Raw genomic sequence first — 27,301 nt, forward strand, 5'->3', positions numbered from 1 at the left:
AGTATGTGACATTAAAAAAAGACAACTTTAAAATAGTCCACAGCTATAGTCTCCATAACCGTTACTTCTCAGAGGTATGTGTCTTTTTAAAAATATGAAAAATGCATTTTGTGGTATATGAAACAGCAGGATGACCAGAAACACTTCGGATGTACGGAAATACATGCAGATAATCTAAGCAATAAAATCTAAGCAATGTCTGATTTCAATTATCAAAAACGTCTCTAATAATAAAAAATACACTTGTGTTTAAAAACTAGGGTCTGTCACTTTATGGTTCAAGCATGCTGTCCTAGGCACACACTTAGCTATCTGGGCTGTCTGTTCAGGACAAAGGTTTAGTGACTAGTTGTTGGTGGTTAGTTGTTGGTGGCTAGTTGTTGGTGGCTAGTTGTTGGTGGCTAGTTGTTGGTGGTTAGTTGTTGGTGGCTAGTTGTTGGTGGCTAGTTGTTGGTGGCTAGTTGTTGGTGGTTTGGTGGTTAGTTGTTGGTGGCTAGTTGTTGGTGGCTAGTCATTGGTGGCTAGTCGTTGGTGGCTAGTCGTTGGTGGCTGTCGTTGGTGGCTAGTCGTTGGTGGCTAGTCGTTGGTGGCTACTCGTTGGTGGCTACTCGTTGGTGGCTAGTCGTTGGTGGCTAGTCGTTAGTGGCTAGTTGTTAGTGGTTAGTGGTTAGTTAGAGGGAAGTCAGTGTAGTAGTCTTACACCTACCCATTGAGTCGTTAAACTTGCTGTGGGTGAGAGCTGATGCCGAGCTGCGAACCCAGTACCTACCAGCATTATGTCTGATGGCTTTAACCACGACACCACCGAGGCCGGTACCGGGTTGTGAACCCAGTACCTACCAGCCTTAGGTTCGATGGCTTAATTACTACATCACCGAGGCTGGTTTATTATTACTGTAAGCATTCTAGCGACTGAAACAGTCAATTTCAATAATTAAATTTCCGTTTTATTCATTACCACATAATGTCATCCCATTGGTCCAGACGTAACAACGTGAATTTGTTCAATTCTCGATGAATGAAAAAAGTATGTCGTCAGGGAACATCGTATTTGATGACGTCATTTTATATGGGCAAGTTGTCTTATTGAGAGTTACTGTTCATGGACCAAAAATAATTCCAAATAAAGTATGCACTTTAAGTGTTATTATAAGCAAGTATGATTCAAATTAATTATAAGTATTGTCTGTTATTTATTTTTACGTTCATCTGGGTATGAACCAAAAAAATTAATCTGCAAACTTATTTGAGAATGGCTTTGCCGATTCAGACAGTTTGCAGATGATTTTTGTTTTGTTCATACCCCGATGAACGTAAAAGAACTAATACAATCCTTAATTGGTTTAGCTTTCAAAGTAAACTTTCAACCATCTAGTACAATGAGCTTGATTGGCTTATCTTTCATAGTATCAAGTCAATTTTCAATCAAATTGAAACAGTGAGTTTGATTGGTTTATCTTTCATAGTATCAAAGTAAATGTTCAAGCAAATTGAAACAGTGAGTTTGATTGGCTGAGACATAATGTAAACTTTCAGATATCTAGAACAGTGAGTTTGATTGGCTTAATTATGAAAGCAAATTTTAAACCATTGGAATAATAAGCCTATGCATACAGAGTGATTGACACAGTTTTGTTTTGCCTGAATTAATATACAAAACTAAAAAGCTGGTCAAAATACGGGTCAACATACACCTAAACTACTGGTTAACATACACCTAAACTACTGGTTAACATACACCTAAACTACTGGTTAACATACACATAACATAAACCAGCATGACTGTCCAAGGGAAAGCACTCTTGATTTTAATGAACGCAGGGCTGCACAGATCATTTAGTTCACAAATGTGTCATCTTGGATAGGTGCTTGTGTAACCCATTTGCCTTACATGCATTACATTTTTTTTTTTTAAACATAAAAATTATTTTATTTCATTATATGCAATTTTTCAATAATAAATTTTGTAGTGTTTTATATTTGAAAAAAAAAATTGTTTATGCAAAAATATGTATAATCCATTGATCGGCGAAGCAAAATTCAATTTATGTAACCTGAAAAGTAATTTTTATCTTTCTATAGCAAAGTCAAAAGGTATTACTTTTTTGACAGCTAAGTTAACTTTTTGCGTTTCGGTCCATTTTTCACAAACTACAAATCCTACCTCTATGAAACTTCAGGGATTGAAATAATTGGTCAACTGGCCACCAATGACTTGATTTTTTAATCCGCACCGAGAAGAAAAAAAACTGTTAATTGCACAACCTTTAACTAGAAATTGCATTCAGTGTCATAAGTACAGTAACAGCACTTTATTCAGGGACAGACAGTTTTAACATGTATAATGTAAAGTGTTTATTTATTTTTGTTTCAGATATGAACAGTTATCGAGTGATCCAGGTGAGAGGATTAAACTTATTTTAAAAAACAACACACATACTGAACAACAAAAGATATGCAAATATTTTGTTAATATATATATATATTTTTTTTTTTTTTCAACATAAAATTAATTCGGTAAATTAATAGACTGTTGAAATGGACCTAGAGTGTGCACAAGACATCGATAGTTTTTAATAATCACAATAACCAATGGGATTCAAACATAACAATTTTGAATATATTGAAGAAAAGTAATTGAATATATCTTTTTCATCTATCACCCTCTGCCTATCATTCTTTCTATTTTACTTCGTCAGATGGCTAACAAACTCGTCGTCAGATATGAAAATTTGTTTGGCCTAGTAGGGAACACCTGTAGGGTTTCCATGACTACTGTAGTATTCGGGCATGGGCCGAGTCTAGCAGGACTCTAGTACCTGTGCAAGGAAGAGCACTCGCATTTAATATAATTTTTTTACTTCATTTTCCCATGTTTGCCTCCGGTTACATTATAGGGCTATTTGACATACCGGTACAAGGAAAACAATAATGGAATGCAATAAAGTGGCATGATTTGGCATCCATGTCCAGCGCTGGAATTCGGATGCTAAATGCTCTTTTACTTTATTCCTTAGTCTCATTATTATATAGTGTAAATGTCGGGTACTCGGGGTCCGGGTCGAGTTTGACCCTCGAGTACTCGAGTCTGATATTTTGGACTCCTGGAGGCCCTAGACACCTGTGTTGCTTTAGCAGTACTCTCAGAATGTGTGTTGATAAAATAATTTCTCAATATTTCACTTCGTTAGACAGCTAACAAACTCGTCTTGAACTTAGGAGATAAGAGAGTTTGTTGGGCCCGGTAGTGGACATACATGTAGCACTGTGGCAGTACTCTCAGAATGCTTGTTAATAAAATAATTTCTCGGTATATTTTTACATTAATAATTTCTCGGTATATTTTTACATTAATAATTTCTCGGTATATATTTACATTAATAATTCCTTGGTATATTTTTACATTAATATAATTCCTTGGTATATTTTTACATTAATAATTTCTCTATATATTTTTATTAATTTTTACATTAATAATTTCTCTGTATTGTTTACATTAATAATTTCTCTGTATATTTTTACATTAATAATTTCTCTGTATATTTTTACATTAATAATTTCTCTGTATATTTTTACATTAATAATTTCTCTGTATTGTTTACATTAATAATTTCTCTGTATATTTTTACATTAATAATTTCTCTGTATATTTTTACATTAATAATTTCTCTGTATATTTTTACATTAATAATTTTTTTGTGGGCCTATATTTTTTACCTTAATAATTTTTCTGTATATTTTTCCAGATTCCAGTCTCTCATCAAGCAATTCTCATGACCTGGCGACAAGCGTTCTGCGTCAGACAGCCAACAAGTTGGTGCAGGAGACTCTGTTTGACGAGGGTCTGCGCATCGCCCAGCAGTATGGCATGGCTGACTTCGCTGAGGAGCTCAAGGGTCTGCAGACGCAGAAAACTCCCAGTAACCACGACGAGGGAGACTCAGAATCGGACAACTCGTGCAGTCCCACACCGAGTGATGACGAAAACAGTAACAGCGCGACGTCGCATAATAACAGCAACGAAACGATGATGACGACGATGTGTGGGAATGAGAAAGACGATTTAATAAAGAAGGAAGTTGACGTTGATGAGGATGAGGATGAGAATGAGGAGGATGTTCAGATTCGGGAAAACGGGACGAAAAAAGTGCACGATCTGAGGTGCAATAAGAAAATAAATAATGTGAAAACGGAAAAAGTTCCTTCGCATAAAAATAAGGCAGCTAGTCAAGATAGAAATGGAGATGTTCAGAGTGGCGATGATGGGGATGATGATGACAATGATGGGGGTGATGATAGTAATAATGATATTGAAAATGACAATGGCAATTCGACAGAAAAACGTTCCAAACTGCCATCACTCGGGTTCAGTACAGATTTGTTACAAAAGAAAATGGTGGAAAACGGGGATTGAGGTGGTTGCTACAGCAACATCTGCTAATGTTTATGATGAGTTCTTCGAGTTTCTCTCTCTCTTAATGAAAATGCATTCTAAATTGAAAATGAGGATGAAAGGGCAAAACAAAATGACTGAATTTTTTTTCGTGATGACTATACTATCAGGCAGTTATTAAATGGATATTGATAGAGTTGCTATAGCAACGCTGCTACATTGAGTGTCAAGTTGCTACGAAGGGCTAGGTTCTCATGTGTTCCTTTCCTTAAAAAAAAAAAAAAAAAGATTTTGTAAATTTTGAATGAGAATACGAGAACCCCTTGACTGAATGTGATGTTGTGTGTGATTAATATATTGATAAATCAGATTACTATAAATTGGAGATACCCTTGGTTGCTGTGGCAACAGATGACTTGGCTGCTATGGCAACAGTGCTTTGTCTGTTTACGAGGTGTTGTACTTGCTTCCCGTGTTGATTGCTTCAGATTGAATGAAAGAAAGAAAGAAAACACTCATCAACCTGTCTTAAATAATTATAGGATATTAAACGAGCTTACATTTCTTATCATGTTTATGACCCAAGAGAAATAATGTTCACTTATTTCACAAGGGACTTAAACATGATAAGAAATGGTGCGGGTTTAATAGCCTGTTTATTACCCATAATCGATCATAATTTATATCGCTCATCTCACTCAGTGTGACGTTGTAAGGTTGTAGTGCGTCAGTCGATGACGTCATTGTGTGATGCCGAAGTGTTATGTCCCACTTGGCATTCTAGTGGGACATATCACTTTGACCATGTGGGACCTAAGTGATCTCCCTTACCTAAGTTTCCTTTCTCGGTAGTTACACAGATCATTTGTCATTGGTTGAAATACTTTATAGCCTTTTTAAAAAAATAAAATTATCAAGCGCAATTTTTCCATTTTACTACAGGCATATGTGTAGGAATTTTAAGGGTGGGTAATTGTGGTGAGCGAAATTTATAGGGGGGGGTCGAGTGATGCTCCCCCAGAAAATATATTGGGGGAACTAAAGAAAACGTTTGAACAGGGAGGATTTTGACCCTCCCCCTACACACACCTCTGTATTGGACCCTCTTCTTAATGGAGGTTTTTTTATTATTACTGACATTCATTTTTAAAAATACAACTCCAAGTCGCTGCATTATTAAGTATTTCCTCTTATTTACATAAGGCAGTTTCTGAGCAAATTATAACGTCCTCACCTGAGGTTCTATGTGGGTCAGGTGATTGCCCCCCCTCCCATCCCTGCTCATCCCAGCCAGTGCCCTCAACTGGTATACCCAAGGTAATCTATGTACTGTTCTGTTTGAGGTAAACTGTATATAAAAAAGATCTGTTGCTGCTTGTTAAAAACTATTGTGGATTTGCTCTACAGACCATTTGTCAGAACTATCAAACGTTGACAGCCAATGATTAATTAACGTCCTCTAGTCATGTGGTTAAACAAAACAGTATTTTCAAGTAAACTGTTGAATGAAGCTTTCGCTTCCTTGTGCTATTTCTCATTCCAGCCAGTGCACAACGACTGGCATATCAACGGCTGTGGTATGTGCTATGATGTATGGGATAATGCATATAAAAGATCCCTTTCTACTAATGGAAAAATGTAGAGGGTTTCCTCTCTAAGAACCGGCGTCGTGGTAGGCCATCGGTCTACAGGCTGGTAGGTACTGGGTTCGGATCCCAGTCGAGGCATGGGATTTTTAATCCAGATACCGACTCCAAACCCTGAGTGAGTGCTCCGCAAGGCTCAATGGGTAGGTGTAAACCACTTGCACCGACCGGTGATCCATAACTGGTTCAACAAAGGCCATGGTTTGTGCTATCCTGCCTGTGGGAAGCGCAAATAAAAGATCCCTTGCTGCTAATCGGAAGAGTAGTCCATATAGTGGCGACAGCGGGTTTCCTCTCAAAATCTGTGTGGTCCTTAACCATATGTCTGACGCCATATAACCGTAAATAAAATGTGTTGAGTGCGTCGTTAAATAAAACATTTCTTCTTCTTCTTCCTCTCTAAGATTATATGTCCAAATGGACAAATGTTTAATATCCAATAGCTGATGATTAATAAATCAATGTGCTTTAGTGGTGTCCTTCAACAAAACAATCTTTAACTTTTTGTAGGTCAGCTTCATACCCGTTTTGAAAAAGGGAGATAACTAACACTTTTAGGATGTATCATGCCAGAGGATAGCATCATGGTTGTGTTAATCCTGACAAATGTTAATTTTTTTTATTTGTAAACACTGCTAAGAATATTTAACAAATGGTGCTTCAATTGGTTGCTATAGCAACCTTAACTTTGTTAAGTGTTATGTGTCTTAATGAATGGAAAGTGATGGTTTAAGAATTTAATAAGTAGTTGAGAACAGCTTCTTTTTTTTCTTTTTTTTACTGTAAACTGACCAAATCATCTTATTTGTGCGCCTTCCCCCTTTCCCTCTTATAATAGCTTTTGTTGTCAGCTGTTTCGTTTTGCCCGTTAAAACAAAAAAAAATTCATGTGAGCCTACAGTTAAAAGATGATCTCCTGATGTACAGTCGGTCTGGGATCAATCCCCGTTAGTGGGTCCATTGGGATATTTCTTTTCATCCAGCCAGGGCACAATGACTGGTACAACAAAGGTCGTAGTCTGTACTCTCCAGGGCACAATGACTGGTACAACAAAGGTCGTAGTCTGTGCTCTCCAGGGCACAATGACTGGTATGACAAAGGTCGTAGTCTGTGCTCTCCAGGGCACAATGACTGGTACAACAAAGGTCGTAGTCTGTACTCTCCAGGGCACAATGACTGGTACAACAAAGGTCGTAGTCTGTGCTCTCCAGGGCACAATGACTGGTACAACAAAGGTCGTAGTCTGTGCTCTCCAGGGCACAATGACTGGTACAACAAAGGTCGTAGTCTGTGCTCTCCAGGGCACAATGACTGGTACAACAAAGGTCGTAGTCTGTACTCTCCAGGGCACAATGACTGGTACAACAAAGGTCGTAGTCTGTACTCTCCAGGGCACAATGACTGGTACAACAAAGGTCGTAGTCTGTGCTCTCCAGGGCACAATGACTGGTACAACAAAGGTCGTAGTCTGTGCTCTCCGGGGCACAATGACTGGTACAACAAAGGTCGTAGTCTGTACTCTCCGGGGCACAATGACTGGTACAACAAAGGTCGTAGTCTGTACTCTCCGGGGCACAATGACTGGTACAACAAAGGTCGTAGTCTGTACTCTCCGGGGCACAATGACTGGTACAACAAAGGTCGTAGTATGTGCTGTCCAGGGCACAATGACTGGTATAACAAAGGTCGTAGTTTGTGCTATCCAGGGCACAATGACTGGTACAACAAAGGTCGTAGTTTGTGCTATCCAGGGCACAAGGACTGGTACAACAAAGGTCGTAGTTTGTGCTATCCAGGGTACAATGACTGGTACAACAAAGGTCGTAGTTTGTGCTATCCTGTCCTTGGGGTGATGCATTATGAAAGATCCTGTGAAAATGAAAATTATTTCACTCTGGACATATACATGATATGAACTGGTAACTAGTTTAATACCAGATTTATTACCCATAACTTATTTCAGTTTATATCACCGAGCTTGTTTGATTCACGTTTTTCAATTGTCACCAGCTTTAACAAGTGACAATGAAAATTAGTTCACAAGGGACATAAACATGATACTAAATGCTATATTTAATACCCTGATATTTAGCAGGGCTTGCTCTGGGCTGTCCGAAAAGTCCGCCAAATTATCTACAAAAATACAAAACCTATAGATATTTTCCAACAAAAAATCAATTATCACACCTTTTTTTTTTTTTGCCAAATTAAAATAAAATTCGCCAACGATTTCAGTTTATATCACTGAACTCCTTCGATTTCAGTTTATATCACTGAACTACTTCGATTTCAGTTTATATCACTGAACTCCTTCGATTTCAGTTTATATCACTGAACTCCTTCGATTAAATGACTGGTACAACAAAGGTCGTAGTCTACTCTCCAGGGCACAATGACTGGTACAACAAAGGTCGTAGTCTGTACTCTCCAGGGCACAATGACTGGTACAACAAAGGTCGTAGTCTGTACTCTCCAGGGCACAATGACTGGTACAACAAAGGTCGTAGTCTGTACTCTCCAGGGCACAATGACTGGTACAACAAAGGTCGTAGTCTGTACTCTCCGGGGCACAATGACTGGTACAACAAAGGTCGTAGTATGTGCTGTCCAGGGCACAATGACTGGTACAACAAAGGTCATAGTATGTGCTATCCAGGGCACAATGACTGGTACAACAAAGGTCGTAGTTTGTGCTATCCAGGGCACAAGGACTGGTACAACAAAGGTCGTAGTTTGTGCTATCCAGGGTACAATGACTGGTACAACAAAGGTCGTAGTTTGTGCTATCCTGTCCTTGGGGTGATGCATTATGAAAGATCCTGTGAAAATGAAAATTATTTCACTCTGGACATATACATGATATGAACTGGTAACTAGTTTAATACCAGATTTATTACCCATAATTTATTTCAGTTTATATCACTGAGCTTGTTTGATTCACGTTTTTCAATTGTCACCAGCTTTAACAAGTGACAATGAAAATTAGTTCACAAGGGACATAAACATGATACTAAATGCTATATTTAATACCCTGATATTTAGCAGGGCTTGCTCTGGGCTGTCAGAAAAGTCCGCCAAATTATCTACAAAAATACAAAACCTATAGATATTTTCCAACAAAAAATCAATTATCACACCTTTTGTTTTTTTTGCCAAATTAAAATAAAATTCGCCAACTGTTCTTAAAATTTGCATTTGTTGAATTTGGCTAACGGCAGAGCTAGCCCCGATTAAACGGAATCGATTTCAGTTTATATCACTGAACTCCTTCGATTTCAGTTTATATCACTGAACTCCTTCGATTTCAGTTTATATCACTGAACTCCTTCGATTTCAGTTTATATCACTGAACTCCTTCGATTAAAATTCTGGTACGGTCGTAGTGAGTCAGTTGTATGACGTCGAAGGGTTTCATCCTACTTGGCGTTCTAGTGCAATGTATCGCTTTGATATGAACCAATATTTTTTGTAACCATATGGGTAATAAAGTTTTATTTGTATTCTGTATTAGAAAATGTGAGACTGAAACTTTTAAAAGTCCTACTGCCAGCCCAGTACTATGACAACCCTTGTTCTATAGACATACTGTGACAATCCTTGTTCTATACAGTCTACTGATTTTCTGTCTGTGTGCAACAGGCATGTTAGTATTTTCAAATAATGGGGTTGGGGGGTGGGGGGACTTCTTAGGTTTTTTAAATTAATTAATGGTTATTAATGTCCTGTAAGTAAATTCTTGGAAAAATTTTGCATAAAATTTCTTTCTCTTTTTTTTAGTGATGGTTTTGCTTGTATATCATAGTCAGTTTCTCGTGTGAATCAAGTCGAAGATAATTTCCTAATTTGTGTGTGATAAAGTTTCTTTTCTTCAATCGACAACGATCGTGAATTATTTCAAACTCTGTTTATGATCAAGAAACTGGTTCCATTCATTCATTTCAACTTATTTTCGTGCTTATATCCATTTAAGGTTCAAGCACGCTGTCCTGGGCACACACCTCAGCTATCTGGGCTGTCTGTCCAGGACAGTGGGTTAGTTGTTAGTTTGTTTGTGGTTAGTGAGAGAGAGAAGAGGGTGTAGTGGCCTTACACCTACCCACTGAGCCCTTAAGAACTTGCTCTGGGTTGGAGCCGGTACCGGGCTGCGAACCCTGTACTTACCAGCCTGTAGTCCGACAGCTTAACCACTGGGCCACTGGTTCCATTTTTTTTGTTTACGTTCATTGTTTTAGTATAGCATTAGTAACTGACTTTTGTTATGCTAATTAGTTTTTAACACTCAGAAGAAAAGTTGAGTGGGTTTTTTTAATCGTTTCTTTCGTTTGTTAATTTTCTGGTTATTTAAAAAAATCAGTTTGTTTTGTTAAAATGAATTTTGGTTGTTGTTGTTGTTGGCAAGTCTTAAAAAGTTAATGAATAAAACACAAACAATTTACAGCTATAAAATAATTCAGTAAATATAATTAAACCAATGATATATAGTATATATATATATATATATTTTTTTTTTTTTTTTTTTTTTTTTTTTTTTATTATTACATAGATTGCATAACATTTTACTTTTACTGTTTTTTTATGAATTTAAAAGTATAAAGGAATTAGGGCTGCAAAAGTGTTCGAACATTTGGAAAATGTAAGTCACTTGCAGAGAACAATTCATTTTTTAATGAATGGTGTATGTATTTCATTGTCTTGTTAATTTCTTAATTTTTTTTCGATAACTTATTGTAAACTAAAATGCAATTTTGTACTATTTATACTTCTTATTAATTATTAATGCTAATTTGAGCAAGTATATTTTTGTCCGAATTTATACGACCACAATGTGCAAAATTGTTATGTGTTTCTATTATTTATGTTGGTGCATCATGATAATAAGATAGTTTTTCTCATCATCCATTGGTTGATTATATGATCATGTGACAGTGTGCAAGCATGATAGTTCCATCTTTATCCTGTATTAAAAGAATATAAAGTTGTTTTTGGTCAAATGGCCCACTGTGCCTATTTTGAGATTTTTCTGGTTCTGTGCAATTTCCACTCCCTGTGTTGCCATGGTTCTAAACGCATGAACAATGGACTTGACCAATGACATGGTCTCATGTGGCAGTATAGGGAGCAGGCCGTGTATTTATTGGCATATGCTGCTGTTGTATATAAATATTTATTTGTGAATGATAATAAATATGAATATATTGCTTTTTAAATATGAAAATATTAGTGTTTGTTGTTTTTAAACTAGCTTAATTTCATCTCACACGACATATGCACTGACATTTTTCCCATTCCAACTAGTGTGTGACATATTAATCACTAATACACAAACACAGGAAGAAACCTGTCGGCGCCTATGTATTTAACAGAACATTATTGAAAGGGGGTGCTTTAGCATTTATTAATGGTTAATGTGTGAACTCTAAAATAATCATTGTAATGGTATTTACATGTTTGTCCGTGGCTGGAGATAGTTATTGTTGTATTAGAGCAGGAATCTTTGCTTACCTGGTAGAAGGCAGCAATTCTGTGTTTTCACTATACAATTATCTCTGGTTGAGAGAGCAATTTTAACTGTCCAAATGTCCGTCTAGCTCTAGAATGCCAGAGTACTCTGACTGTATTATCTTAACCAGGACTATTGTCGGAGGGATGTAGCATAGTGGTAAAGTGCTCGCAGGTTTGGGATCAATCCCCGTTGGTGGGTCCATTGGGCTATTTCTCATTCCAGCCAGTGCACGACGACTGGTATATTCAAAGTCCGTGGTATGTGCTACAATGTCTGCGGGATGGTGCATATAAAAGATTCCTTGCTAATAATGGAAAAATGTAGCGGATTTTCTCTCAAAGATTCTATGTCAAAATGACTGATCGACGCCAATGATATTTATGCTAGCTATTTCGAAACCATACAGCAATATAGGTAGAATCATTCTATCAAAAACATACAATTTTGTGCTAATATTTATTGGCACAGACAAACATAAATTATACAAAGAAAATTTACTTTTCATGGCCTGTTCCGCTAAAATTTTACATCATGTTTTAAAATTACCTGTCTGTAGTTCCTTTTCGGAATTTGAAAATAGTACAGTATCATCAACATTCATCAAAATAAAAATAGAAATCGCATTCCATATTTTAAGGGTATTAGCATTTTTAGACTTTTCTTCTTGTATAGCATCAACAAACACATAGGCGTACGGGCTTCCATTTTTGTAGGATCGCATCCTGATTTTTGCCCCAATTAATCTAAAATGCCTAAATCTTAAACAATATTTATTCATATTAGCATTACGCCAAATGGCTATATGGGGTTCCACTCGAATCACTATGCATTTGTACCTGGGGTTTTTTTGTCCGACAAGTGAGGATTTGATCAAAACCTGGGTTTTAAATCTGTTTGTAAGCAGAAGAGAAAACATGGTGAAAATGCTCATGATTGTTATCAGGCTGTAGTTGGCAATAACATCCATATTATTTCCCTTCATAGGGCTGGGAATAGTAACACCATGTGTCCACTGTTCTGGATACACGCCATTATCGTAAACAAATGTGTACAACCTTGATAATACTGGAACTAGAACCATTGTCATAACCAGAGGGGTGGAAGAATGCCCCCCCCCCCACCCCCAATCACACCTCTCCCCTCCTCCCCAACACATTATATATTTTCCTGTCGCCACATAACATGACTCATAGACAATGTGTTCCCCCACCCCATGTGTGTGCTCCCCAACATAAAATCCTGGCTACGCCAGTTGCTAGAATAGTTTTACAACAGGGGCGTCGGAACTGGGACGGAAGACGCAGCCCCAATATTTCGGCAATTTTGTTTGTTTTTGTTTTTAGGTTGTAGTTTTTTTTTCAAGTATTAATTTTCCTTTAAACAAATCAAAATCCCCACTATTTTAGCGGACATTGTATTCGCTAGCTGCAAACGCAACGAAATAGTGCAATGGGCCCATTGATGGGGATCGATCCCAAACCGACTGCGCATCAAGCGAGCATTGTACCGCTGGGCTATGCCTCGCTCCCAATGAATGAATGTGCCTTATAGATAAATCTATATGCGGATGCAAAGTTAATTATGCTACGTAATGTTGTAAATATACACCATGCGGTTGCAAAGTTAATTATGCTACGTAGTGTTGTAAATATACACCATGCGGTTGCAAAGTTAATTATGCTACGTAGTGTTGTAAATAGGGTCGGCTCCAAGTGGTAATACTTATTGCCGAGTGTGTGCACAAATGTACTACATGCATTTTTATGTTATGTAATTGTTTTCAGTGACTGCAGTACGCAAGGCGGATTTCTTACTCCAGTAAAGTAAGGTTACTGTGTATACTGAAGGTATGTCACAATGTATTTTCTTAGTGTCCCAGAGCGGATCATTTGGACCTAGGGACAAGTCTGACCAATCCGGTGATGGCCGTGATAGCGGTCTGGTGTGGTTAGTCGACATGGACAATCCAGTGTGATGTTCGTCAGTGGCTGGAGATGGCGACATCCGTAGTGAACTCCAGTCTGTAGTGGTGTGGTTAGTCGACATGGACATCCCAGTGTGATGTTCGTCAGTGGCTGGAGATGGCGACGTCTGCAGTGAACGCCAATGTATGGTGGTGTGACTGTCGTGTTCTGTGACAGTTGAATGTAACTCTTGTGTAACTTATGTCAAAGACTAAACTATAAATATATATGTTATATATATATATATATATATATATATACTCTTCAAAAAAAGAAACGCAAAAGGGTACAAATGGGTTATAACTCCGATTTTATGTTTCCTACCGGTTCATGCTTTGTGAATATAAGGTCATTGCATGTCCCAAACACATTCCCACGGTTACATTCGATAAAACGCAGCTACTGTACAATAAAGTTCCAAAATGTGAATATTCGTAAAAACGCAGCCACGTGCAAACCATGTCACCACTGCACGTGCGTTGTCTGCACGTGCAACATGAACACCGACAGTATAAAAGTGCAGGGTGTTCGCTTGCCTGGCCTCTGTATCTGGCCAACAGTTGACAATCCAGGACATGCCACGTCTCAGTGAACCGCAGAGAAATAATGCCATCGGCCGACTAGACGCAGGCGAATCCAGAACGGCCGTTGCCAGGGCATTCCATGTGTCCCCAAGCACCATCTCCAGACTGTGGGACCGTTACCAGCAACATGGATCAACACGTGACCTCCCTAGATCCGGTCGACCACGGGTCACTACCCCCGGGCAGGACCGCTACATCCGGGTAAGCCACCTTCTGGAACGATTGACTACTGCCACCTCCACAGCCGCAGCAATACCAGGTTTGCGCAGGATATCCGACCAGACCGTACGGAACCGCCTACGTGAGGTAGGAATTCGTGCCAGACGTCCAGTTCGAGGTGTCATCTTAACACCACAACACCGTCGACTCCGACTGCAGTGGTGCCAGATTCATCGACAATGGCCTCAACTGCGATGGAGACAGGTGTGGTTCAGTGACGAGTCCCGATTTCTGCTCCGACGTCATGATGGAAGATGTCGCGTGTATAGGCGTCGTGGTGAACGTTATGCGGCAAACTGCGTGCAGGAAGTGGACAGATTCGGCGGGGGTAGTGTCATGGTGTGGGCAGCCATCTCACACACTGGCAGAACTGACCTGGTCCACGTGCAGGGCAACCTGAATGCACAGGGCTACATTGACCAGATCCTCCGGCCACACATCGTTCCAGTTATGGCCAACGCCAACGCAGTGTTCCAACATGACAACGCCAGGCCTCACACAGCACGTCTCACAACGGCTTCCCTACAGAACAACAACATTAATGTCCTTCCTTGGCCATCGATATGGGACGAGTTGGACCGACACCTCCGACAGCGACAACCACAGCCCCAGACCCTGCCCGAGCTGGCAGCAGCCTTGCAGGCCGAGTGGGCCACCATCCCCCGGGACGTCATCCGTACTCTGGTTGCTTCAATGGGCAGGTGGTGCCAGGCAGTTGTCAACACACGCGGAGGCCACACCCGGTATTGACTCCAGATGACCTTGACCTTGGTGATGTGTCCTATCACTTACTCACAATGGACTAGAGTGAATTGTGAACAATCCTGCAACATTTGGTAATTATCGGACTCACCATTCAATAATTAAATCAATTCTCCAAATGTTACGACAATGTGGTTTTGCGTTTCTTCTTTTGAAGAGTATATATAGAACTATAGTGTTCAGAGCTGAACATTCGCTGAATGGATTGTGGTTTAAACCATTAAGTGATCACTAAAGCATTTAGAATATATACTATATACTTAGAATATATTTTCAAAGTTTAATAATAATTTTAAAAAACCCTGGTAGACACGATACAAGCAACCAAAGATAAAGACGCCATGATAAGGCGATTACTCTGTACATGTCCAAAACAGTATCTCTGGGAATCCACCTGAAACCTGTACACAGGCATATGTCAGTATCTGTTATGACCACCACGAGCCGTGATGACAGCTTGACAACGGAGACACGTGTAAGCAATCAGACATTGTACAACACGTTGTGGAATGTTCTGCCACTCGTGCTACAGTGGACGTGTCTGGGGTGATGGATTCCTCCGGCGCACACGCTGATCCAGTGCATCACATAGATGTTCTATTGGGTTTAAATCCAGCGAAGGGGCAGGTCAAGGTAAGGTCTGGACGTTGTGGCAATGCAGAAACTCCTGACCAACACGTGCAACACGTGGTCTGGCATTGTCATGCTGAAACATTCCACCGTTGATGTTCATGTGCGGAATGATGTGATGTTGCAGGATCTCGTCTCGATATCTGATTCTGATGTCCGTCGGTGCACCAGCCACATGCACAAGAGCCGTTCTACCACCATGATGGATTCCTGCCCACACCATGATACTGCCACCACCAAAACAGTCGACTTGTTGCACGCAGTTTGGAGCATAATGTTCCCCTTGACGTCTATAGACACGTGTGCACATGACAGGAGAAAACGAGACTCGTCTGAGAACAACAGTCCTCACCTGGCCACGTGTCCATCTCACCCTCTGCTGGCACCACTGTAGATGCTCCGCTAAGTGACATGGGGTCAAAACGTTAAGTCGCACTGGTCTTCTAGGGAAAATTCCTGCCTTTCGTCAGCCGATTACGAACTGTCTGGTCAGAAATTCTGCGTAGTCCAGGGATTTGTGTCGCTGTGGTTGTTGCTGTTGTGGTTCGATTTCGAAGATGACACACCCGGATGTATCGATCTTGAATGGCGGTGGTTACTCTGGGACGACCTGACCTTGGCCTGTCATTAACAATTTGAGTGGTGTTGTACCGTGCCCTTAAAGCAGATATGGTCTGTCTGGAGATGCCAAAGTGCCTTGCCACAGCTTGTTGAGTTGCCCTTGCTTGCAATCTCTCAACGGCATTATTGCGTTGAGCTGACGTCAATCTGGCATTATTGCGTTACCTGATGTGGCCTTTTATGCCCCACCAACGGAGGGTTTGGCATGCAAAGTTACAGAACTTCATGATGCATGTCCTTCTCTGAGGATTGCGCTTTTGCGTTTCAGTACAAACGTTGACTATGGCTACGTTTATTCGAATCGAACATGTTTTATAGTGTTTTTGCATCACCATTCGCTCAACTGATTGTCTTTACGATGTCTTTGATTCTGTAAAAATAATTCAATAGCATATTTTTACCAATGTTAAGTTTCTTTGATGAAGTGTATATATAGATATTTGTATTTATTTTGGGGTGGGTGTAGTGTTTGACTGGTGGTTGTGTGTATGATTAGTGCGGTGGTGTGCTGTACGAGTACTGTGGTGGTGTGTTGTATGAGTAGTGGGGTTGTGTGTTGTAGGAGTTGTGTGGTGGTATGTTGTATGAGTAGTGGGGTGGTGTGCTGTACGAGTAGTGGGGTGGTGTGCTGTACGAGTAGTGGGGTGGTGTGTTGTACGAGTTGTGTGGTGGTGTGTTGTATGAGTGGTGTGGTGGTGTGTTGTATGAGTAGTGGTGTGGTGTGCTGTATAAGTGATGTGGTGGTGTGCTGTATGAGTGGTGTGGTGGTGTGCTGTATGAGTGGTGTGTGCTGTATGAGTGGTGTGGTGGTGTGCTGTATGAGGTGTGGTGGTGTGCTGTATGAGTGGTGTGGTGTGGTGCTGTATGAGTGGTGTGGTGGTGGTGTGTTGTATGGGTACTGTGGTTGTGTGCTGTATGAGTACTGTGGTGGTGTGCTGTATGAGTAGTGGGGTGGTGTGCTGGATGAGTAATGTGGTGGTGTGCTGCATGAGTAGTGAGGTGGTGTGTTGTATGAGTAGTGGGGTGGTGTGCTGTATGAGTATTGTGGTGATGTGATGTATGAGTACTGGGGTGGGGTGATGTATGAGTAGTGGGGTGGTGTGCTGTATGAGTAGTGTGGTGGTGTGCTGTATGAGTTTTGGGGTGGTGTGCTGTATGAGTACTGTGGTGGAGTGTTGTACGAGTAGTGTGGTGGAGTGTTGTACGAGTACTGTGGTGGTGTGTTATATGAGTAGTGTGGTGGTGTGTTGTATGAGTTGTGTGGTGGTGTGTTGTATGAGTAGTGTGGTGGGGTGTTGTATGAGTAGTGTGGTGGTGTGCTGTATGGGGAGTGAGTCTGAATCTTGTGTGGTATTTTTCGTATATATTTGTTGGATATCCTTTATATATAGTTGATTGCAATGTTATTAAATGTTTAAAATTGCTTTGCAGTCCTGTTGTTACTCCATTTTGTGACACACACTACATAGATAGGCCTACATATATGTGCACATATCCTATACATATTACATGTGGGGGAGGGTGGGGGTGGGGTGGGTGGGCACAGCCGCCCCACTGGAGGACGAAACTACGTTTTTGTTTGTCCTACACTATAAAAAAAAGAGAGTAAATATATAGCTTGTGCCCCCCTCCCCGACCCCACCCCTAACTGGAGGTAGGCCTAGTACCATACTCCCACTGTATGTCATTCTTACAGGTCTGGGGGGTCTACGAGATATGATAGCGGGAACGAAATATCGCATATGTACATAGGAGCATTCGTCGAAGGAAAATAAAAAGATGAAAAAAACAAGGAGCTTGAAGAAGAGGGGAATATTGACCCTGCTGATGTGCCAGACCACAGTATACGCAGAATGGCGGCACATTGGAATTTTAATATTCGCGAGTTAAGTATGAACGTGTTAATTGTGGGATCAAATAAATGGTAAGGTTTTTTGGGGTGTTTTTTTTATACATTATTATTATTATTATTTTTATTTTTTTATCATCACAAATAAGTCCTGAAATGGCAAACGTTCAGTTTTATGAGTGAACGTAATGGGGAATAACTCTGCATAGCCTAATGGTGGGATATTGAAAGGGCACTTGTCACGAGATTTCTCGATATCGTGACGTCATGACTTTAAAATTCATCATGGCGGCTGGTAGTGGCTATCCGTTCTGCGGTAAGGAACTATAGGTAATTTGTCAACACCATACCATCAAAATATGCAATTATGTGTAACAAGTGATAGGCACAGATAACAGATATTCTGATTTTAATTCATAAGGGTCGAGATAATTTTTGTTGCATGTTTTAGCGTTATTCATTTTTCTTCGGTTTGAGCGGGTTTCTATCGGCGTTTCACCAATAAAAGAACTGAAGCGCATTATGCATTATATATAAAAAATACAATTAATCAGCAGTCAACACACCTGTTAGTATTATTACACAAAATATATCGATAAACTAGATTATTTGGCGTGTTTGTTTGATTAAACCTATGGTAGAAATGCAGAACATTATTTCTGAAGATATTGCAGAAACGAAAGCGGATGAAGATGAAAGCTGAGAGTAAATAATAGACGGCAGGTGGTTGAGCTCATTTGAGACCTGCATGCCAGTTTATTTACTTATTTCAACTTATTTTCGTGCTTATATCCAATGAAGTTTCAAGCATGCTTTCCTGGGCACACACCTAAGCTATCTGGGCTGTCTAACCAGGACAGTGGGTTAGTAGTTTGTGGTTAGTGAAAAAGAAGAGAGTGTAGTGGTCTTACACCTACTCATTGATGATTGAGTCGTTAAAACTGGCTCTGCATGCCAGTCAAACAAGTACCAGTTTTATCAGTGTTCCATAAGCACTGCATAGCAGGTGTTTTGCCAATTATTTTAGCAATCAGTATAATTCTGAATTATGACCAAAACACTTTTAAACAGCGGAGACTTGTGTGTTGTTTGCTGTTTGTAGCAATATTTAGGCCTATGACTTCATAACAGGTGATTGCAGGAAACATTTTGTTCAGTATCACGTTGCGATTCGCAATGCAAGTTTCAGAGTTAGCTAAGCGATTTTAAAACATTAAACAATAGTTGCTAATAAATTTTTGATTGACTAGAAATATCGCTAATCAAGATTTTGAAAACAAAATATTGCCTAATATGTGTACAGTATCAGTACAATGAGAATAGTGACATACATGAATAACAGTATATCCGTGTAATTATGAAGGAACTTTTTTGTTTTTAGTAATAACAATGGAAATAAAATGTGTTACTAGGTCAGTATTTAGTGATAAACACTCCATGGGTTACCGGACACAATGCTAATATTTTGATGCCTGTTCATTGACGCCCAGTAGCCAATGTATATTTTCATGCTGGGGTGTCGTTAAACATTCATTCATTTATGCCTGTTCATGTACTTACATGTATAATACATATACCTTTGTTTGGTTTTACCCTGGAGAGTGCTTTTAAAAATGTCCTGGAAAAGTCCATTTACCTCCTGAAAATTCCTGGAAATTAAAATTTTTAGTACTAATTTTTTTTTTTTATGATGTTACGAATGCATATTAATAGTCGCGTTTGACTTGGATACCACCCTGCCTCCAAAGAAAACCACCTCCACAAAAGCAATAATTAAACGCAACGATGATTATCATGAAGTTTACTACCATTGGTTAGTTGTTGAGCAAGAAATATGGTGCTGGTCTGTGGATAGGCATAGTGGTACTCGTTAGAGCACGAGTAGATAATCTTAATTGAGATGGCGAGACAGTTCTTTAAGCATGGAATCTAGATAAAAAATATATACCAGTATGCCATACTTGTATTTTTATATAGATAGTAGAAATGTTTTAATCGCCACATGAATTTTTTTTTGGCGCATATGCAACCAAATCGGTCGCAATATAGAGGACTGCCGATCGATGTATTTTTCATGCTGGGGTGTCGTTAAACATTCATCCATTTATGCCTGTTCATGTACTTACATATATGCAGGCCCTAATCTAGAATTGAAAAAGTAGGAGATGTGACTTTTCCCTTCCCAGAGTTTGATAAAAATAGCTGAAGTAAACATTTATTGGTACATTTTGTAATGTTTTGCCAGTTTCCGCTTTCATTTGGAAATTTTTTGAATTTTACACTCGGTTCTAATCGTAATATTTCTATATAAAATACTACTTCCGGTAATGAAGTTTAAACAAAACAGTTATATGTTTCATTGAAAATGTGCTATTATTAAGTAGTAGCTGTTATGCTAAAATTAAGCATCAATTAGTATTTTCTGGCATTACTGAAATGAATGTGGCCTAGGATTAACAACGCTTGACTGGTCACAGCACACAGCGCGACACACGTCTCTTTGACAAACAATAGCCCGGTTTACGGGTGTATCTGAAGAATGTCAACGTTAGACGATTCCTGACATGTATTTAATCTCTTTACAGCAGAAACTGGCATTGTATTAACATTTGTTGGTTGATTTTGATAATAAATTGAACATAGTAAAACATTTCATGAATCAATTGGTCATTACAATGTGCATGCGCAGAAATCATTGCCCGTTAATGGTCAGGTTGTCGATTATATGGTCTGACACCAACCCCCCCCCCCCCCCCCCCCCCCCCCCCCCCCCCCCCCACTGTCCGACATACAGTGCAGAGTGAGCTATGACAATAAATAAGTCGGGATCTTAACGTCTGTTATATGATTTCGTTTTTGAAATCGGATAGGTCAAAATTTTACGAAAACTTCCAACTTCTCACTACGGCTAGTGTCATGAGTCGACTTTAGGCGAAGAAAACGCTTGTTTCGCCAGCAAGATTAGGGCCTGGTATGTACCTTTGTTTGATACCCAAGGGGGCTGGACGTAGCCCAGTGGTAAAGCGTTCGCTTAATGTGCAGTCTGTTTCGGATTGATCCCCCTGTTGGTGGGCCCATTGGGGTATTTCTTGTTCCAGCCAGTGTACCACAATTGGTATATCAAAGGCTGTGGTATGTGCTATTCTGTCTGTGGGATAGTTCTTATATATAAAATATCCCTTGCTACTAATGGAAAAATGTAGGGGGGCTTCCTCTCTCAGACTGTTTGATAAAATTACTGCAGGGGTACAAGAGTATGGTAGCGTCACTCCCGTGGCTAGTAATATTCAATGTTGGGCTAGTAAATTATTATAATTGCCATGCCAGACGGCTAGTGAAAAAAGAAAGAAATCAAATTCAGCAGTTAAAGTCTGTTTTGTAAATATGAATATACTGACCCCACTCCAACCCCTAATGTTAGTGTTTTTAAGCTCTATCTCCCTCTTTAGGTGACATATCTAATTATTACTATTATTTAGTAAAATTATATTAACGTAAAGTAAAGTAGGGCTAGTGAATTTTTAATCTTGGCTAGTAAATTAGTAAAATTACTGATCCTATGGCTAGTGGATAATTTTTTTTTTTATTAACAAATGTTTGACATTCAATAGCCCATGATTAATAAATCAATGTGCTCTAGTGGTGTCGTTAAAGAAAACTTAACTTTTGAGACCCAATAACTGATGCATATATGCATATGATTTTTTATTCAAAGATCTACAAAATGGAAAATCAGAAAGTTATTTATTTATTTATTTTTTATTTTATTTACAGTTACTCTGTAATTTTCTTTGGATTTGTTTTGGATTTATTTCCTGAAAGTGTGGACTGGTCATCATGGATTTGAATGACTTTTTGCAAGATGTGACCACGTTGGACACCAGGAGACGATTGGTAGCCTACGAGGAACTTGTAAAATTTTTAAGAGACCCAACAAATTCGCTTGACTGCGACGACGTGGAAGCATTTATTGATGGGCTGGTCAAATGGGTCCACTGCAGTAACTTTAAGGTACGTACAATAAAAAAAATAAAACATTACTCATGTTATGAAGTGGGCGCAAGCCATAGGATTTCAAATTTCAAGTGAAACACTACGTTTTGGTTCCATGCTTTGTAATCATGGGAATCAACCGTAAACTGTTTTTAAAAAATAATTATATATATATCGGTGTTTATGCCAGAAAGAAATATTTGGGTATGGTGTTATGAATTGAATGCAGCCACAGTCAACGGGGTAAGGGGGGGGGCCTCCCCAACAAAGAAAATGGGTTACATTTAGGGTTAGGGTTAAAAAAATCATACAATAATGATAAGAATCATTAATTTTGTCAAAACGTTAACTTAAAAATTTTATAATTTGGGTATACCCGTTTTACCCTCTGGCAGAAACCCTGTGTGTATGTATATATGTGTATGTGTGTGTGTATATAATATATATATATATATATATTATTTTTGTTGAATAGACGTACTCGATGTACAATAATCAATGGAAATTAAATTTCCGTTCCGTTATTTTACCGACACAGTGTACCGGAAATAATTGTTTCCATGAATTCTGAGGACCTGGGGGCGGGAAACAGTTCAGTGATATTAGGGTTCGAAAAATCCACTAACCCTCTGTCCCAGCTAGTGAATTGTTTGTCTGGACTAGTGGAAATTATCAACTGTATTACTATACTACATCTAGGGCACTGATGTAGCTCAGTGGTAAAATGCTCGCTTGATGCACGGTCGGTCTGGGATCGATCCTTGTCGGTGGACCTATTGGGCTGTTTCTCGTTCTAGCCAGTGCACCACAACCGGTATATCAAAGGCCGTGGTATGTGCTATCCTATCTGTGGGATGGTGCATATAAAAGATCCCTTGCTGCTAATTGAAAAGAGTAGCCCATGAAGTGGCGACAGCGGGTTTCCTCTCTATATATCTGTGTGGTCCTTAACCATATGTCTGACGCCATATAACCGTAAATAAAAATGTGTTGAGTGCCTCGTTAAATAAAACATTTCCTTCCTTCCTTCCTAACCAAAGCTACTCTGAGGGTTAGTGTCTTTTTCAAATATTTGTTAAACACTGGTGATATGCAGATATGTTTATTTGAATTGCCTATCATTTCGCAGCGTGTTCCACACACAAATACATATCTATAGTCCTTCCCACAGTGAATGCGTTTTTTCATACTATGGATTTTACTACAAGTTATTTATTTGTGAGCTGGTTGTTTTCTAAATAGCACACAAAAATAGTGTAGTTTTTTTGTTATTTTCAAAACACTTACTTTTCTTCTTGTGTAAAAACAAGCATAATATTTACAAAAAATGCATATATTTGTAGGAGGATGGGATGGACTATAGGTATTAACATTAATGTTAAAAGTGAAATATAAAATTGAAATGTCAAATTAAATATGTATACTATTTTGTCAACTACATGTATTTGAGCCTTAATTATAAACTTACTTAAAGGGACATTCCTGAGTTGCAATAATTTAAGATGTTATAGACTAACAGACTTTTTAACGATTGTAATTACATATCAAATATGTTTTTCTGCATACAGTATTAGTGGCTGTATATTAAACATGTTTCTTATCGTTGTAATATTTGTACTAGGTTAAATGTCATTTTATTTCTAAATAGTTTTTTCGTATGTACGAAAATATTTGAAGACAAAATCCAGTTTGAGCTTCTTACAAATATTAAGACCACCAGAAACACATTGAATATACAGACAATGATATTCTAAACAAGAAAATATATTTAATATGTAAGTTTAATCGTAGAAATATTTTATTAGTCAGAAACATCTTACAATGCAGCAAACTCAGGAATGTCCCTTTAAGTTAATACACTTGTGTATATTTAAAGGGTTTATCGTGAATAAACCTAATTTATGTTCATCATTGCTGGTAATCTTGTGTATAGCATGCACCTGAGGTGTGATAGATCATGAGATCAAAACCTCTGGTGGATAGACCTTTTTGTATAATATTCCATGATATATATCCAAGCTTGTGATTTATGAGATGACCATATTGAGTTTCACGGAAGATGATTCACTATGCAAGTTTCAGAGATCGCTACACAATTTTAAAACACTGAACACTAGTTGCTAACCAATTTTCAATTCACCAGAAATGTCTCTAATTAAATTTGTTAAAACAATGAATTTTCGCTACCGGTACTGGATCACGAGCCCAGTACCTAGAAGCCGTTACGCTGCATTTGAGTGTGCTCATAAATCACCATTTCAACAACTTGACAACTCGGAAATATATCAATTTTCCGAGCACACCCGCAGACGTAAACGCATCGTCAGACCTTGAAGCTGAACTGCATACTTGATGCTGGTTATTAATTACAGAGCCAGGTATGTGCGAGTATGTGACATCAATACTAGAACACCTGTTGCAGGAAATACATTGTACGTAGACGTCTACAGTTGGCTTTTACAGCTCTGTTTACCTCGTGTCCACCGGTCTCGGTGGTGTCGTGCTTAACCCATCAGACATAAGGCTGGTAGGTACTGGGTTCACAGCCTGGTACTGGCTCCCACACAGAGTGAGTTTTAACTACTCAGTGGGTGGATGTAGGAAATACATTGTACGAAGAGGTCTACAGTTGGTTTTTACAGCTCTGTTTACCTCGTGTCCACCGGTCTCGGTGGTGTCGTGCTTAACCCATCAGACATAAGGCTGGTAGGTACTGGGTTCACAGCCTGGTACTGGCTCCCACCCAGAGTGAGTTTTAACTACTCAATGGGTAGGTGTACGATCACTACACCCTCTTCTCTCTCACTAACAACAAACCTCCTGTCCTGGACAGACAGCCCATATAGCTGAGTTGTGTGCCCAGGACAGCGTGCTTGAAACTTAATTGGATATAGGCATGAAAATAAGTTCTGTAGTCTCGAGCCACACTTCTTCTGACTATTCTGAGTTTACTGTATGGAAAGACGTTCACGATTAATATATTTTTTTTACTTGTAACTTAAATTACAAATTATGTTTAATATATTGTTTGTAACCACTTTGTTAACTTCGCGACTAAAACATTTCATACTATCTATTTAAAAATACAAGTAGGAGCTGCCACCTGGCTCCTAGATGGAAAAGGTAACGTAGAGGGCTGTTTAATGTACAGCCATTTATATATTATACAATTAGAAAAAAAAATCTTATATAATTAGTTGTTCGAAAGTCTGTCAGTCAACATCTAAACAATTACAGCAAACTCAGGACAATCTCTTTAAAATATGAAATATTTGCTGTCAGTGTTTCTGGTAGAAAAAAAATTGTGGGTATGGCAACCACAGTCAACAGGGGGGTATGAGGGCCTCCCCCAGAAAGGAAAAAGGTTAAGTTTAGACTTGTGGGGTTAAGAAAATCATACAGTAATGATAAAGAGTAATTAATTTTGTCAAAAGGTTAACTTAAAAAAAGAAATCTTCAAAAATATTTGGGTATGACACCATACCCATTTTTTCTCTGGCAGAAACCCTGGCTGTGAATTGTAACCTGTTGAGGCTTGTGCAAATTTGTTGAATTGTGTCATAATCTTTGTAAACATGTCTGTCAAATACTTCCATGGTTTTCAGAAGCCAAGTCGTGTATGTCCTCTCCCCACCCCACCCCACCCCCCAGACAATGGCTCGGGGCGCAATATTGCGAGAGAAAAAAACTCCTTTGTGAGTGAAATTCTGCTGTAATGATTAAAATTTACAAAACACCTGTTTATTGAGTCGATTATTCTGTGAACGTCTGGGACCGTACTTCTCAAATTTCAGAGTCTGGTCTGGAATCTGATGACATTGAAACATTTTCTTCACTGCTGGTGACTGGGTCTTCAAACCAGTCTTGAGTAAAATAAAACAGGCTGGTGTTTGAAATTCTTTTATTCAAGCAGCGATCTACATTAAGTTTTTTTGTCCAGAAGCCAGATGGTTCCTACTTCTTTGTTTTTATGTGCCAAATAGCTAAATTAGGAGCCATGTTTATATACCGATAGTGTATGAATGTGTGTATCTGTGGGTTTTTTTGTGTGTGTGTGTGTCTGTGTAAGTGTGGTTAACGGTTTACCCATTGGTATTATTAAAGGACTTTGAAAAGCATAAAGTGTATCAGAGAAACAATTGTGCAATTTATATATGCTGGGTGACTAGTATCTGTAATTGTCTGTTGAGTATTACATCAGAAAATAAAATTAAAAAATCTGATTTAAAAAAAAACTTTCATAAAATGCAATGCTGGAGAGTGGCAGTCCTCCTATTACGGAACACAAAACAGTATTTAAATTCATTGATGTATGCTGTTATGAATATGTGATAAGCAGAAATACACGTTTGAAAATTATTTTCATCTGCTTTTTAATTCATGCATTAATGACACATTTTATTTGTAATAAATCAGATTAAAAAAAACAGTACTAAATATTTTCCATGGAAAAGGGAGAAATAAGTGCCTCATAGTAATATCGCTAGTAATACATTCGGGAATCTTTGTATATTCAGGATTCGCCGATAGTTAACTGCTTTTCTACTTCATGCTGACAATGTGTTTGCATGCTGCATATGAAAGGTTGATAGAGATCCCTGGTCTATGTTAATCATGTGATCGACTTCTCATGTTTTTGTTACTAACTTTTACTTTCCTTTTAAATAAAATGTTTTATTGAAGATGTATCAAGAAATGTTTGATAACTGTTTAGATATTTTACTGCATGCATAGTCCCCTTCCCAAAAGAAAGTGGCACTAAAAATTCCCAATTTCTGTGATAAAAATTCCCAAGATATATATATTTAATTAAACGTCTAATAAATTAATTTATCAGCACTTGGTGTACTGCATCATTCAGCACTTGGTGTACTGCACCATTCAGCACTTGGTGTACTGCACCATTCAGCACTTGGTGTACTGCACCATTCAGCACTTGGTGTACTGCACCATTCAGCACTTGGTGTACTGCATCATTCAGCTGCCTGCCAAAAATATATCCCAAGTATGATTTATTTGCTCTAATTTTTTCAATCCTATCGGACATGGGACCCTGGCAATACAAATTGTGGATAAATCTGTCGTATGTAAGTTGTCCAATATCTGAACTTGATGCTTATTACAATGTTAATATTT

At 38.7% G+C, this 27,301-nt stretch overlaps 3 protein-coding genes across 13 annotated transcripts in view; 2 read left to right on the plus strand and 1 right to left on the minus strand.

The window, feature by feature from the left end:
* The window catches only part of LOC121385357 (NGFI-A-binding protein 1-like), a 63,686-nt gene extending 58,370 nt beyond the window's left edge, over window positions 1-5,316 (plus strand). For all 5 annotated transcript variants that reach the window (XM_041516004.1, XM_041516007.1, XM_041516006.1 and 2 more), the window contains 2 exons: window positions 2,375-2,400; window positions 3,747-5,316. In XM_041516004.1, the coding sequence (XP_041371938.1) occupies window positions 2,375-2,400; window positions 3,747-4,414 (694 nt within the window). In that variant the 3' untranslated portion in view covers window positions 4,415-5,316. The remainder of the gene's footprint in view (window positions 1-2,374; window positions 2,401-3,746) is intronic.
* Window positions 5,317-7,014: 1,698 nt separating this feature from the next.
* On the minus strand, window positions 7,015-13,595 carry LOC121385486 (keratin-associated protein 4-3-like). The gene is made up of 2 exons (XM_041516185.1): window positions 13,456-13,595; window positions 7,015-7,666 (listed from the first exon to the last, which is right to left on the minus strand). The coding sequence occupies exons 1-2, from the start codon at window positions 13,593-13,595 to the stop codon at window positions 7,015-7,017; spliced, it is 792 nt and encodes a 263-aa protein (XP_041372119.1).
* Window positions 13,596-18,459: 4,864 nt separating this feature from the next.
* LOC121385568 (CLIP-associating protein 1-like) overlaps window positions 18,460-27,301 on the plus strand; it is a 222,876-nt gene continuing 214,034 nt past the window's right edge. For 6 of the 7 annotated variants that reach the window (XM_041516291.1, XM_041516296.1, XM_041516293.1 and 3 more), the window contains exons 1-2: window positions 18,465-18,502; window positions 21,947-22,183. In XM_041516291.1, the coding sequence (XP_041372225.1) occupies window positions 22,010-22,183 (174 nt within the window). In that variant the 5' untranslated portion in view covers window positions 18,465-18,502; window positions 21,947-22,009. Of the gene's footprint in view, window positions 18,503-21,946; window positions 22,184-27,301 lie in introns of all 7 variants that reach the window. The other variant, XM_041516292.1, reaches the window with a different exon arrangement.

The sequence above is a fragment of the Gigantopelta aegis genome, chromosome 11 (genome assembly GCF_016097555.1).
Source record: "Gigantopelta aegis isolate Gae_Host chromosome 11, Gae_host_genome, whole genome shotgun sequence".
NCBI lineage: Eukaryota > Metazoa > Mollusca > Gastropoda > Neomphalida > Peltospiridae > Gigantopelta > Gigantopelta aegis.